Source organism: Panthera leo, chromosome C1 (genome assembly GCF_018350215.1).
Source record: "Panthera leo isolate Ple1 chromosome C1, P.leo_Ple1_pat1.1, whole genome shotgun sequence".
In the NCBI taxonomy this organism is placed as follows: Eukaryota; Metazoa; Chordata; class Mammalia; order Carnivora; family Felidae; genus Panthera; species Panthera leo.
Window position 1 is genome coordinate 43674362 of NC_056686.1, and position 15757 is coordinate 43690118.

Here is a 15757-nt window from a genome sequence, read left to right on the forward strand (position 1 = left end):
CCCCACTCCACCCAGTGACTTACCCACTTATACACACACACATACATACATACACACACACACACACACACACACCCATCGATCTACACAGACACACAGCCCAATCCCAGCAGCTTCAGCCTTGCCGATCTTTTCCTTTGGTGGTTCTGAGATGCTTCACTTACAAAGGCCCTGCGGACGTGCTAAATTCCCCCACTACCCCAAGCCAAGGTCTCTCTGTGTAGGAAAAGTAGAGCTTGGGTATCCAAGTGAACCACAGGCAGAAGCAGAACCCAATTCTGATTACCATCTCCAGAGTCCATGGAGGTCAGACCAAGGTGGGCAGGGTTCCGAGGCCCAAGATGTGGCCTGATCCCTGCCTCCCCCAAGGACAAGGGCTTAAAATGCATTAAAATGCACTGAATTGGGCAAAATTACACCCAAGCCCGATAAAAACTAGGCAAAACCCTCAAGCCACCTTCTACGTTATTGAAAAACCAACCTGAGGCCCAGAAGTACAGAGGGAACTTTGCCAAGATGCTGCTTCTACCCCCCGACGTGGACCGAGGGACCTGACAGGCGGAATATGATGAAGTCAATTCCAGTGTTTTAGAGATGGGAGACTGTGGTGCAGAGGGGACCGACCACCCAAAGCACATGGGGACCAGAAGTTGAGCTGGTCACACACAGGCTGCAGGTGGCACCTCTGTGCCCTCCCCAGAACACTCCTACATCCCAACATGGGCCATGCTGGCCAGCAACGGGTGAGTCTCTCATTCCATTGGCCCAACCCGATCCTCTGAACCAGAAAACCGAAGCCTGTGGCCAGTGCACCCTACCATCCATGGACTCTCCTGATCATGTAAGGGTGCCTGTCCCTCTGACCTCTACAGTGCACTTCCCAATCTCCCAAATTCCCACCCACCAAGAACCACATATTCTGGCCCAACCTTCTCACACACGGGCCATACACACAGTGGACGGACAGGCCATCAAGGACCTGGCACAGTGGGGGCAAGTCCTCGTCTGGGATCCAGAAGCCCCAAGAGTGGATATGCCCTTGCCTCTGGTCCTCAGCTTCTGCATCTATGAAATGGGAACAGTGAACCTCCACAGCCACCCGCCAGGCCTTTAACACACAGACCTCGCTCTTTCAAAGGGAGGGACGACACCACCTAAAATTCCCTCACGAATCTCAGGCATGCTCAACCTCTCTAGAAGGAAGAAACTGAGGAAAGCAAGAAACCCACGAAGTCAACCCATTGGAACTCCCTGTGAACCGGGGTCCGAGCTAACACAGAACTCTACGCAGGACACGGTGCTTAGAAAAGCGCGGCATCTACACATACCAATTACCAGGCCCATGGATTTCTGGGCAATCACAGCCAAGGCGAAAAGAGAAACAGAGCAGACCCCTCTGAGAAAGGTGTCCTCAATACAAGGTCACTCTAAAAGGAAGGCCCCTCGCAGACTGGGAGACTGGGAGCCTCTCTGGCCAGGACAGTGGTGTGAACTAGGTATTCTGTCCTACTTCTCTCTGCTCTGGGCACGGGGCTGGGAGCACAGGAGACGCGCAATGAATGTGTTGAACTGAACCGAATTTCTGGACCACATCCATCTGGAGGTAAGTGAAAGAGGAGGGAAAACCAAGTGTAGATATTGCCCTGGGGGGGGGGGGTATCCCCCCACCTTACACAGGGGCCCCAAAATTTAAAGAGGATTTTTGTCCAACTAAACAAGTTCCCTGAAAACCCTTCTAAAAAGCCAGTCCCTCTCAGGGCACTAAAAAACAGGATTCCGTTTACACGGTGGTGTTTTAAGAAGGCAGCTATTGTATGCAGGAAAGCGAACCTGAGCGCACACCCTTCTATCCACGCCCCCCCCCTTTGTGCGAGGGGACAAGTCCCACGTTAGGGTTCCTGGAACCCAGCTCCCTCTCCTCCGCCCACCCTGCCTGGCCAGACCCCCATTAACGCACTGCTAGTGCCATCAACACTGTTGTTTTGGAATGTGCCAGTAATTCTAGTGGCAGGAACAGCAAGCTTTAAGCTCAGCAGAGAAACCAGCTGGAGAGGCAGCCTCATGAAATAATGAAATGCCAAACCAACCCCTACATCTTCTCCAGTCTCTCAGGTCACCTACCAGATTAGAAGGCCTGTTGCTACGGCAACCATATCTTGCAAGTGCCGGCTGAACTTCCCCATAATTTTTAACCCTTTAACTAGCTCGAGGAGGGTGGTGTGCAGATGAGCCCAAACCACGGAGAGTTGGCCGGCTCTGGCTCTGGCTCTGGCGGCGCTTTTACAAATTAAAGCAAGGACGGAGGCAAACAGCGGACGGGGGGAAGGGCGAAGGTCTCACTTAAGCAAACAGACAAAACAGCACACATCCACCTTCCCTTCCCATCGTCCTGCCACAAAACCACCGCGACGAGCGCGGCAGCACAGCAAACTTTTCAGGCACCTGGCAACTCGCGCGGAGCACAGGAGCTGGGGACAAGATGGGAATAAACAAAGGCAAGATGGGACCGTGCCTGCCCCTCCCGGCCAGGCTCCGTGCCCTCGCGCTGCAGACTATTGCCGGGCCCTTCTGTGGTAAGCAGAAGGCGGACAGGAGCCAGGCGGAGGGGGACAGATGGCCAGGCAAGCACTGGCACTTTCCAGTTGTCTGATGGGCGCCTGCTGCCAAACAAGCTCCCACCTCCCCGCGGCGCACCCCCCCCCCCACCATACACACACAGCTCCCGGAAACTGCGGTGCATATGCTCCAAGGGGAGCCAGAGCTCAGGGGGCTGGCTCTTCCAGCCCCTGACCCCCCACATCTGCAACTCATCGGAGATGCACAGGCAGGGGCCTCCACTCCCGCAACCGCCCAGGCCGCTCCCTCCCTCCTTCCAGAGGGAGAGTCTCCCACCCACCCCCAGACACTGAACCCTCTTTGTGCTCAATGACCAGAGTTCAGGGGGTCCCTGAGGAATAAATCTTTAAGATGACTTTCCTCAGCCTCTTGGATTTGACAGGAGAAACTTCATAAAACCACGCAGGGGCAGAAAAACTCGGGCTGGGCTTCGGCACTGGGGGTGAGGCCCCCTCGCCTCACACCATATCTTCCGTGGGGGGAGACTTGGAGGAGACAGGGAACAGGGCCCACCGATGGGAGCACAGGAGGCCTGTGTGGTTTCCCCGAGGGCTGAGAAGGGGTCCCTGGACGGAAGGACGCAAGGAAGGGGGGCTGATTCCTCGAGAGAGCAAAGACAGAAGCGAAGGGGGTAGGAGGGAGGAGAGAAAGGGAAGAAAGCCAGGTACCCAGGACCCAAAGGACAGGCTGGGCAGCAGCAGTGGGTGGGAGGCACTGCCCACGTCTCCCCAGAGTGCCTAACGCAACACCCCCGCCACCCCGCCAAAGCAGGCAAGGGGAAATTGAGGCCACTGTGCTGGGCACACACCACAGCCCCTCTCCTGACAGAAGGCTTTGGATTCACTTAGAAAGTTGGGCAGGAGAACTGGCAGGAGGGGGCAGGATGTGCAACATGGGGGTGGGCAGTGCTTCAGTAGTGTGTTCTGGAGGGCAGGGAGGGGGTTCCCAGGCACTGTACTGGCTCTATTGGGACAGAAAAAGGAGAAAATGCAACCCTGCCCACCCTGTCACCTCACCTCCGCCTCAAGCACTGCCCAGCCAGCCTGGCCACCTCCACCTCTCACCCCCGCCGGGGGACACCTGGGAGGAAATCCAGTCCAGTGAATTAAAGCACTAATGTTCTCTTTGCCAAGTGATTAACGAGACGTACCACAAACGGCGCGGCGCCCAGAGAGGAGTGAGGATTTTTATTATCATGCTCACCCGTCACCCAGGTCTTCTGCACGCACAGCAGCCGGTCAGTCAGGTTAAAGAGGAGCAGAAGAGCGGCTGTGGGGTGGGGGCGGCTAAGTGTAGGCCACATCCCCGGGAAGAGGAAGGGAGGGCACTCTAGCTTCGGCTAGAGTTTTATCACTGGCAGCAAGCACTGGCCACCGTCATACCTGGGGGACACTTCCAGGAGCAGCCGGGAGGGGCCCTTCAAAGGAGGACGCTCCAAAGCCAAGGCAGTTGGGCAACCAGTGCTAACTTCCCCTACCATCTAGACATGGGGTCCTTATATTGGGGTCTCCTTCCCTAACCTACTCAAGGGCAGGGCTGTGACCACACCTTTATATCCCTCTGCAGGGTCCAGGATGGGGCAGGAGCTCCAACAACACTTGGAAGATAAAAAGGAATCGGCTTTTTTCCATTTTAGCCCACCAGATGGGTAGGCTGCCACCAAGCTTATCCATTGTTTGGTCTCATCTATCCAAATCCTTTGGTTCCCTCAACAAATCCATGTCGAGCACTTTCTATGTGCCAGGCACCAGGCACCATGCATACAACCGTGAAAACTACTGGCCCTCAAGGAGCACCTCTTCCATGGCAACTATCCCCTGTACTCTGCCGGCTTTCCACCCGTCTTGTGCTCAGCAGGCCCTCGGTATCTGATGGCTACACCGGATCCTTGGATTCTCATTAGGTGTGCCCCTAACGCTTGGCCAGCCCACCAGCTCAGGTGGGACAGAGGAAAGCAAGGGCAGGGTATGAGGGTTTCTGTGCAAATCCCAGTACCTGTTGGCCAGGGCTGAGCAGCCAGAAACCTCACAGACAATTCAATTCTACAACCGGCAAACTAAAGACCCTTTCTCAGGAGCTGCAGCTCCAGACTCCAGGGTGGGAGAGAGTACCAAGAAAAGATGCAAGAAGCCTTCCAGCTTAGCCTTCCAGCTAAGTTAGCCTTCCAGCTACAAAGGCTAACTTCACTTGCCATGTGACAGGAGAATGGGGACAAGCTGACATCTACCCTCTGGACCCCAGTATCCCCTGCTGGCGAACCAAGGGAGTCGTCCCGTCTAATCTCTGAAGACATTCGAATAAGCAACGTTAGAAGAGCAGCACCATCCTGGCTGGACAGGGGTTTTGAACAAAGAACCCAGCGAGGAGGATTCCAGGCAGAGTGGGCCTCCTGCTACGGAGTCCCCACCCACGCTCTCAACAACACAGGGAAATTCTACCCACAGCTCTGAATAATAATAGAAGTAACATTTAGGTAAGGTTGGGGATTAAGCTAAACCTCACATAAGAGGCAGGGATGTTGGCATTTGGAAGCAGGAAACAGGCCTGGGAACGCACTTAATACCTACCACAGAGCAAAGCGGATCGCGGCCAGCTCCTGACTCAAGAGCATCTTCGCCCCTGCCACACTTCTCCCTCTTGCCAACTCCAGACACTTCGAGGGTGCCGGGCCAAAGAGTGGGGCTGGAGGTCAGTTTTGGGAGCCACATTTTCAGAAGAACATTGGCAAACCAGAAGCCAGGAGAGAAGCCTTCCAAAACAGAACAGGAGCTATTTTAAATGGAAACCCACTGGTGCAGGTGGGGGAGTTTTATGGGAAGAATAGAGAACATGAATGAGTTGCTATAATTAACCCCCCCCCCCAAGAAAGCTGTCATAAGGAAGAGGGAGTCTTTCTACTTAGTGGTGGTAATACCAAGAACAGACACTAATTCTAACTGTCTAAAACTGAAATGTGCTGCCCTGTCAGGTAGTGAGTTCCCCATCACTGAAGGGGAAGCAGACACTGGAAAGAAAACTTGGGCCAGGGAGTCTCAAGTTCAGAAGGGACTTTAGAGATTATCAAATGGTAAGGTGCTGATGGGAAGAAAATGCAAAGGGGAGCATTCAGGCTGTGCATGTTTTAAAATGGGTTTTCCTGGGGCACCAAGGTGGCTCAGTCACTTGGGCATCCAACTCTTAATTTTAGCTCAGGTCATGGGATCAAGCCCCAAGTTGGGCTTTGTGCTAGGCGTAGAGCCTGCTTGAGATTCTACCCCCCCCCCCCCCCCCCCCGCCTCTGCCTGTCCCCTGCTCACGCTCTTTCTCTGTCTGTCTCTCTCAATAAAATACCCTTTACGGGTGTCTGGGTGGCTCAGTCTGTTAAACATCTAACTTCGGCTCAGGTCATGATTTCATGGTTCGTGGGTTTGAGCCCCATATGGAGCTCTGAGCTGACAGCACAGAGCCTGCTTCAGATTCTGTGTCTCCCTCTCTCTCTGTCCCTCCCCACTTGTGTGATCGCTCTTTCTCTCTCTGTGTGTCTCAAAATTAAACAAACATTAAAAAATAAAATATCCTTGGGGCCCCTGGGTGGCTCAGTTGGTTGGGCGTCCGACTTCAGCTCAGGTCATGATCTCACGGCTCGTGGGTTCGAGCCCCGCGTCAGGCTCTGTGCTGACAGCTCAGAGCCTGGAGCCTGTTTCAGATTCTGTGTCTCCCTCTCTCTCTGTCCCTCCCCACTTGTGTGAGCATGCTCTCTCTCTCCGTCTCAAAATTAAACAAACATTAAAAAATAAAATATCCTTAAAAATAAAATAAATAATAAAATAGCTTTTCCTTTAAAAGGGGGGTGGGGTGGGTAGGACTCCTAAGGGGACATGAACATGTTCTTCCTGCCCCTCACTAACCTGCAGAGGGTGTTTTATAAATAGAAAGTCTCCCCAGACATCCTTGGTCAAATTCTTCCCCGCTGCAGAGGTCACTGTTTTTGTGGCCAAAGCTGCAGGTGGTGACTGAGAAGTTGGATAAGGAAGGAAAACTCCATTATGTAAAAACTCAAATGCTTAGGATGCCTCTGTGGAGCAGAGGATCAGAAAATGAGTCGGGGAACAGACCCCGTGTAAGAAACAAGGCAGGTAGGTATTCTCCGTTTTGGGGGGGGTGGGGTGCCATGCTGGAATCGATCACCAACATTACCCAATCTGGCACGCTGAGGGTAGAGGGTGGCCACAGAGATCAACATTCACCACCCATGCTGGGAAAATGTTCAGACCACAAATCGGTAATCACCACGAAGCCAGAGCTCGACCTCTTGCCACTGCTGGGTGTCAGTGAGAACCAAGTGTATTGTAACTGCTACTCCTTCAGGGCCTTGTTCACTTGCCGAATACAGAGGACCTAGAACAGTGCCCAGCACATAACATGTGCTCAAGAAATACTCGTAGAGGGGCGCCTGGGTGGCTCAGTCAGTTAAGCACCTGACTTTGGCTCAGATCATGATCTCATGGTTCATGGGTTCGAGCCCCACATCGGGCTCTGTGCTGACAGTTCAGAGCCTGGAGCCTGCTTCAGATTCTGTGTCTCCCTGTCTCTCTCGGCCCCTCCCCTGCTTGGGCCACCCCTCTCAAAAATAAATAAACATTTTTTAAAAGTAGAAAGAAAGAAAGAAAGAAAGAAAGAAAGAAAGAAAGAAAGAAAGAAAGAAAGAAAGAAAGAACAGACTGACTTGTAGAAAGAATGGGTATTTAAAACAAATGAGCAGACCAAGTATCTTTTCCCTTAGTTTTAGAGTCAATTGCATAACTTCTTTTCTCCCGCTGATTCACCTCTCTCCTTGTGTTCAGGCTCAAAATATTACACGAAAATTATTTTTGCATTCCCCGCATCTATGGTGGGATAAAGGAGCAGTCTAGAAGCTGAGGGTAGGAAGTTATGGCATGGGAATATGGAACCCTCAGTTTGAGCTCCACAAGGGTAGGAATTTTGGTCTGTTTTGTTCACTGCTTTCTCCCCAACAATGTGGTATAACAACACTGACACCAGGAATGCACTCAACAAACCTCTAAAAAGCATCAGCAAACACATTCACTGTACTATCTTGGCAAGTCACTTCTCTCTATGGGGCATCTTTTCTCAGCTATAAAATAATAATGCCAGAGGGGCTCAGGGGTCCTCAGCCAGTTTTTACGGGTTCCCACATCTGTGATCCAGGTGAGCTGGCCACACAAATGGCTTTAATCAGAAGCCCGTCCAGGTCCCCCCAGGAGCTGCCACAAAGGAGGAAGCTAGGAGGCAGTGTGGTGCCATAGAAAGAGCACAGGCTTTAGAACCCATATGCTTAAATCCCAGCTCAAGCTCAGGACACAAGACTTAAGGGACGTCACTGAACCTCCTAGAGCCTCAACTTCCCCATGTGTAAGATGGAGAACCACACCAAGCTACCTCTTCAGATGGCAGTCTGGATTATATGATAACGCACGTAAAAGCACCTTGCAAGGGTTAAGGTTAGCCCAGAGTGAGGTTCCACAAACCCTCACTCACAGAAGGACCTCTGTCACTTCCAGTTCTACACTTTACGATGAACTTCTATCCTCAATGGGAGATGCCAATTCGGGACCAAAGTATAGTCAAGACCAATTCCCAAAATAACGTTATTTGAAGATTCACGATCTATAACTTGGCCTGTCCTGACTACAAAGATGTAAATGTTTAATCTTATGCAGTTTATTCAAGCTCTTTGCTTCCTTCTCAGAAGACTAAACAGACGAAGGTTTGAAGAAGAGAGAGGGGAAATATTTGGAAAACTGAACACCCCTAAAAGGAAGACAAGAGCCTTTCTGAAGCTGCGATTCAACCCACACTGATGGCTGGAGTGGAATAAGCAGAGACATGCTGCCCCCAATAGAGCAAGCCCTCCCAGACCTCAGACAGGAGGTAGGGAGCCTGCTCACCCTCCTCCCCACAGCCCACCAGTAAAACAAGCAAGGCCGTAATCCGTGGTGTATATCAACACAATACCTATGAGCAGCACAAGTGACAGCCAAAATCAAGACAAGTGACCTTACTGGACTTACGGGACACACTCAGGCCCTCCACACCACTAGGATACTGCCGGGCAATGTGCGTTATCATTAAAAGGTAAAAGACCTCATTTTTAACTCTCCCTGACAGGTAGGCATGGCCAGCCTCCTGCCCTCCCACCCCCAGGGTCACCTCTCCCTCCTCGCTAAAATTAGGAGGCAACCAGAAGTTCTCCTGGGAAAAGACTGGGGACATATTTAAAAGAGCTCAGAAAAGAAGGGTTCACAGCCTAGCAAGTATTTGTTGGGTAGTTTCAGGAAATATTTAGAATGTACCCCTTTTCATTCCCAGTGTGGCATCGCATTTGATTATCTTCACCCAGGTTTTGATTTCCACGGTTAGGACAAGCAGAGGAGACCACCGACCAACACATCCACACAAGTACCCTAGCAGGGGGAAGAACTCCACTTTCCTCACCAGTCATTCACTTCCTCACTCTGGACCATGAGCTCCCCAAGAGCATGCTGGGGGCTGCTGCCAACACTGTACCCCCGGACAATCCCCGGCACAAGTAGCTGCTCAAGTAAGAGCAAGCTTCCTCAGGGGGCGCCTGGACGGCTCAGTTGGGAGATCATGCGATGCCTGATCTCGAGGTTATGGATTCGAGCCCCACCTTGGGTGTACCAATTACTTTAGCAGCCCAGTCGGTGAAACGTCAGACTTTGGATTTCAGCTCAGGTCGTGATCTCACCATTCGTTGAGTTCAAGCCCTGCATCGGGATCCGTGCCGGCAGTACGGAACCTGCTCTGTCGCGCTTTCAAAGTAAATAAATTTAAAAAAACAAAAAACAAAAAAAACTTTCCTCATGTCCACTGAGTGGTGTCAGTCCACAGAGCAGGCTCTCCACTGACAGTCCTCTCGTCCCCCAAAATAGGCCTGGCAAAGGAAGGAGGTTGGGGGACACCAGGGATGGCTCTGCTCTGTGGAAAGACCAATTAGCTAATGAGTGGAGGAGGGGCATCTGGGCGGAGGCCCTCCTCAGGGCCACAGAGGGCGGCGAGTGAGGACTCCACCGGGTTGAAACCTCCACCCCACCCCAGGCTCCCCCAGGAGGGCCCTATACACAGGCACGGGCTCCTGCGACCCGGAGAAGGAAGTTATTCCACCAGGAAGGGTCACCCAATGGTACATTTCCCACCCCACGTGCTCCCGGCCTTGAAAGCTTCAGGAAATAGCAGGCCCCCAAATCTACCTTGTTTTTTTTTTTTTTTTTTTCATAGACCAGGTAGTTGGTTTTATTTATTTAAGTCCTAGTTTATCTTCTTAAGCTGTCCAAACATTTGCCAGAGTATCTCAGCCACATGCTAGGCTGCCCTAGGGGTTAGTTCTGCTTTTAGTGGTGGATTTTTTCCCCCTTTCTCTCCCCCCTCCACCCGATAACAGCAGAGCCTCACATTTATAAGAGCTGTGCGCTTCCCGGGAGTCACTAATCTGACTGGATGGGGGTGGGGGGCTAGAGTGACGGGTCTCAAAGTGCGTTTGCACAGCACACTCTTGTGTCACTCTGACTGCACACTTCCATGGGGAGTCTGGGAGAGTGGGAGGGGCATAACCCTCCCAGCCTCCACCGTAAGGATGCTCCACTTTCTGGAGGGCATTCTTGGGAAGGGAGGCACCAGGCCTTAGGAAGCCCACTCTAGCACAGCACCCCTGAACCCCCAAATACTGTCTGCGGAGTCACATCTCAGTTCCACAGGAAAACGATAAAGACATTGGCTTGTCGTAGCCACGTGAGACTTCCAATCCAGACTGCAAAGCTCTTCAATGGCACCCTGCCTTGTTTTGCCAATCTGGGAAATGGGTACAAATGTTCCCTTCTCCTCAACTCCCAAGAGAAGGACCAACAGAGGACACGTGACAGCCCTCAGCAATAATGTGAATACTGAGCACTTCTTCACCTGGAAGAAAAGCATTATTTAGCACTATTCAAAGAAATGAGGGACGATCTTGCTACCATATCAGCCATCTGATACCACACTGACAGTTACAAAGAAGAGGGGTAACCTTCATTTACACTCCTTTACCCCCACTAACCACAGTGTCCTCAGGCCCTCAAAGAAGTAGCCTCTCAAAGTAGTTTCTTAAAAAAACAAGAAGTTGTGTATGAGCAAGGAGCAGAACAGTGCTGTCCCTGAAACAACCCCACGTACCACTGATTTTTTTAATGTTGAAATAAAAGCCTAAGAAAGCCATACGCTGACAAAAAGCAAGCAGGGTTTGTTTTTTGTGTGTGTTTTTTTTTTTTTTTTCCCTCTCCCTGTAAAGATGTATCACAGGGAAAATATAGAAGGAAAGGATACAGGGAAAAAGTATGCTGTTTTGTGGTAGAGTTTCCTTAATCAGACTTAAGCTGGGATTTGCCAAATCTTACAACTCTTCCGAACAGGGTAATTTGCATAGAGCTAGACACTCCTGCTCTCCAAGAGTCTGGACAGACTACCTCCCAGTTACCAGAGTGGAAACCTAGGGGGCAGACCAGATTCGTGGCAAGGTTGGGCCTCAGGAGAGCTCAGGTTGGTCCCTAACTCAAGTAAGACATTCTTCCCTGAAGAAATTCTTCAGCTGAATGTCTGACTTTAGCTCAGGTCCTGATCTCACAGTTTCTGGGCTCGAGACCTGCATTGGGCTCTGTGCTGACAGCTCAGAGCCTGGATCCTGCTTCGGGATTCTATGTCTCACTCTCTCTCTGCCCTTCCCCCACTCACACTCGCTCACGCTCTCTCTCAAAAATTAATAATAAACATTAAAAAACAAATACAAAGAGAACACTCTAGAGCTAGGGCTGGCAAACTAAAGTCCACAAGCCAAATGTTAATAAAGTTTTACCGGAACAGACACACCCCTTCATTTCTGTATTATATACGGCTGCTTTTGCACTACGATGCAGGGCTGAGTAGTTGCGACAGAGACCATGCAACCCACAAAGCCTAAAATATTTATTACGTGGCCCTGCACGGAAAAAGCTTGCTGAACCTTACTCTGGAGTCAAACATAACCCACTACAAAGGGTGTAATAATAGATGGGTTTCAAAGAATGAGGATAGCTGGTTTGGCACCTCCACTTCAGAGATGGAGAAACTGAGGCACGAAGAGGAGGAGGTGACCTGCCAAGGTCAGGCTGCAAGAAAGACTGACAGGTCCCTCCTGCCTTCCAACCCAGCACTCCTTTTTTTTTTTTTTTTTTAATTTTTTTTTCAACGTTTTTTTATTTATTTTTGGGACAGAGAGAGACAGAGCATGAACGGGGGAGGGGCAGAGAGAGAGGGAGACACAGAATCGGAAACAGGCTCCAGGCTCCGAGCCGTCAGCACAGAGCCTGACGCGGGGCTCGAACTCACGGACCGCGAGATCGTGACCTGGCTGAAGTCGGACGCTTAACCGACTGCGCCACCCAGGCGCCCCCCCCCAGCACTCCTTTTAACACAACACAATAGGTGAGGCTTCTCATAATAAAACACCAGCAACGGGGGGAAAAATATAAACAGAAAATTCAATTCTGCAAATGTGAATGCCTGGCCCAAGTTTAACATCAGCAATGTAAAAAATGGGGAGGGGAAGGCGACACAGAATGGCCTATGCAAATTAATATCCAAAAAGACACACTATTTTAAGCCCTTTAGAAATACCCCTTCCACATACCCAAAGTGCATGTGCTAATTACAAATCCCGCCCTCTCCCTGCCCAGGCAGAGGCCCACCCCTCCTCGCCACTGTGGTAGTGAACTTGGCAGTGCTGAACCCAAACAGCCCGTCTTTACCAGTTGTCTGCAATTTCAGCTTCTCTTGGTTCTCACACAACTCTGCCCTTGAGGAGACCAAATTAGAGAGGTCTGTGCTCATTTTAACACTCTAATAATTAAGACCTCTCCCAAAAGGAGCGCCCAGCACTTCCCCCAAAACAGCTACTGGAAATCAGGCTGAGAGGGAAATGCAGATGGGAAAGACCCAGGCCTCCGCAGAAGGGGCAGGAGGGAGGGTTCACATCCACATCCTCCCTTTCCAGAGCCTTCCTCAAACCAGCACCAGGGAAAACCCTGGACACCGTGAACAGTGCATAGGGGTGAAGCAATATTACAAAGTGAAAATTAATTAGCTGGCATGTTGACAGAGGCTCCATTGTGCCGCACGGTGAAGCAATCAAAGTGCAAGGGCATCACACACAATGTCGAAAGGCCCTTGGCAGCCACAGGTACGAGAGGTGAGGACATGCTCTGTCGTGTCACCAATATGGTTCCCTCAAGGAAGGTATGCATGCCTGTGTGTGTGTGTGTGTGTGTGTGTGTGTGTGTGTGTGTGTGTGTGTAATGGCTAGTATAAGACAAACCTGGAAGTAGATTTTCTTAAATGAATTTCAAAAACAAGCAATGACCAGCAACCTGACACGACTCTACTCTTCGAAAAGCTGAAGGGAAGGGCAAACACAAACTGAGGAACAGCAGGCAGCTTGTCTATGAGCCACTGAGTGGCCCGAGAGCAGGGCAGGCAGGTTGGGAGTTGTCACTCGCAAGGCAGATGCCAGGAAGGGCAGCTACTCCCCCACTCAAGTGACAGAGCAGGGAGGGGAGGAGGCCCAACTATCACAGATATTAATGGCTCTAGGTGCTCCCTGACGTGCTTGCAATCACCCTATCCAGCCATGTCATGAACTGCCACTCCCACCCGCCCGCACACCCTGGCCATCCCCAGCTCTGCCAGCAGCGGCCTCACCCCCCAGCCTTGCTCATGCTGGTTGCTACACCCCTCCGGACTGACTCTCCCTGAAATCCAGTGGGCTGTGCAGCACGGCCAGTGAGAGCAATGAATGCCTACGCTCAAATCCTCGCTCAGACCCTTACTGTGTGACCTAGGGCGGCCCGCTTAACCTCTCTGTGTCTCAGTTTCCTCGCCTATAAAACTACAGTTCTCGCCTCATAGTTATTCGTGTGGGTAAGATGAGTTAGGTTACATAAAATGTGGTGAACACTGACCGACACAAAGTCAAGGCTGAATAAGTTAGCATTATTAAGGCCCCCCCACCCCTCCTTCTTGGAGAGCACTGCCTTCAGAAAGCCTTCCCTAATACCCTCCGTGGTTTAACTGCTCCCCCACTGGAGCCCGGGGCTCCAACTGCTGCTAACACCTCTCTGGTGACATTTATAGCTTACTTATAGCTTATGTTGTATGCATGGCTATTTATATAATTGTTGTCCACATGACTCTGAGTTAGGCAGAGTAACTAACTACGTCCATTCCTATATCTTGCAATGCGGGGGCACAATCTCAGGTAACTTTCTCGAACCTTCATTTGTGCCTTATACCAGACCATTACATTGTTGGCTCATAATTCTCTCAAAAACCCTGTGACGCTCCAGACTCTTACCCCAAGTATATGGACGAGAGATTTGATGCTTTCTCATGAATGGGTGACTTACCCAAAGTTACAGTGAGTTATCATGCTGCTATTTAATTTGGGTTTGCTGAAATTAAAGAAACAGAGTGGGCACGCAATAAGGCCTCCTGTCAGAACTGAAATGGCTTTCAGGGCTGAACCAGAGCAGATATTAATACATGTAAATGCAAAGAAAGGGACCAGAAGGTTAAGTCTGGTTGTCAGAAGAAAGAGGGCAGCAAGGTGCAAGGAGGTGCTCTTTACTTTTTATTTTATACACCTCTGCATTTTAGCAGTATTTAACACAAGAAGTACTTGGGTACCGGGGTGCCTGGGTGGCATCCGACTTTGGCTCAGGTCATGACCTCACAGCTCATGAGTTCAAGCTCCACGTTGGGTTTTGTGCTGACAGCTGAGAGCCTGGAGCCTGCTTCAGATTCTGTGTCTCCCTCTCTCTCTTCCCCTCCTCTGCTCGTGCTCTGTCTCTCTCTCTCTCTCTCTCTTTCCCTCTCAAAAATAAACATTAAAAAAAAGGTGCTATTCACATAATTAAAAATTAAGAATCACGTTATACTCATCTCCTACAAGACCTGTAACCACTCAGACTTAATTCGAATAAAGGTTAGAGATTCCTGGACAAAAGGCGTGGCACGATCCAGCTTTGTAGTCAGACAAACCAGGCTGCCAGTCCCAATACTGTCCCTCTTATAGCTGAGTGACACTGTTCACGGTACCCAAATTCTCAGCGCCTTAGGTCCCTCGAGCAGGAAAGGGACCACGTGATCTCACGGGGCTCATCTGAAGCAGCAAACAAAGTTCTGATGCACCATCTGCACACAGAAGGCCAGAGTGTGGCTGCCTCCCCCTCATTGGAAGGGTTCATTCTAGTCCATATCCACGAGTCAGTCCTCCTCCAAAATGATCTACTTGAGCCAAAAGGAAGAAGGGAAAAAAGAATGCCACCAACCACTGCTGCTGCCCATAAACCTCCACCCCTGGTGCTCCCGGGCAGCTCAGTTGGCTAAGTGTCCAACTCTTGATTTCGGTTCAGGTCATGATCTTAGGGTCATGATATGGAGCCCCGCAGGGGCTCCGCACTGGGTGTGGAGGCTGCTTAAAGATCCTCTCCCTCCCTCTTCCTCTGCCCCTCGCCCACCCCCCTCTCAGAACACCAACCACCCTTTAGGAGCCAGGCAGGATCCAGGCAATAAAAGTGGCGACAGAAACCTTCTTGTAAACGAGGCCCCTGATACCCCATTGTCTCTGTAGTCCAATCTGTGCCTCTTGCACAAGGTTTCAGGGACATAAAAAGCATTCATATAAATGGGTCTCCACTACCAAGTTCTTACACGGGGAAAAAAACCTCTCAATCTAAGTCAGTTAATATGTATGAAGTCCCGGCCGCTGGAGCGGAGCTTCAGCAGGGTGAGAGGAGAAAGAACAAGGGGTCGGGGCCCTTCCGTGCCAGACCGGCCAGATAAGACAGCATGGCCAACAACATGAGGCCCTCCTCTGACTTCCCAGGTGCTGGTTACCTAGGCCAAGGCTGCCTGTGCAGCCGGCGTCTTCCGACTCCGCTGGTTAATACTTTTGCCAAGAACGACGCTGGGAAGTGAACCTCGGAGGCTATGAAGTGATGTGGTGGCAATTCTGATGCACTTGTGGTTATAAAGCATGCTGTGGATACCATGTGACCCAACTATTCCACATCTA

At 50.9% G+C, this 15757-nt stretch overlaps 1 protein-coding gene across 6 annotated transcripts in view; it reads right to left on the minus strand.

The window, feature by feature from the left end:
• SSBP3 (single stranded DNA binding protein 3) overlaps positions 1-15757 on the minus strand; it is a 162072-nt gene that overhangs the window by 110078 nt on the left and 36237 nt on the right. Inside the window, exon 2 of one of the 6 annotated variants that reach the window (XM_042951508.1) lies at positions 5184-5365. The exons of the other annotated variants lie outside the window; for them this stretch is intronic. Coding sequence (XP_042807442.1) covers positions 5184-5324 — 141 coding nt within the window. The 5' untranslated portion in view covers positions 5325-5365. The remainder of the gene's footprint in view (positions 1-5183; positions 5366-15757) is intronic. 6 annotated transcript variants of the gene reach the window in all.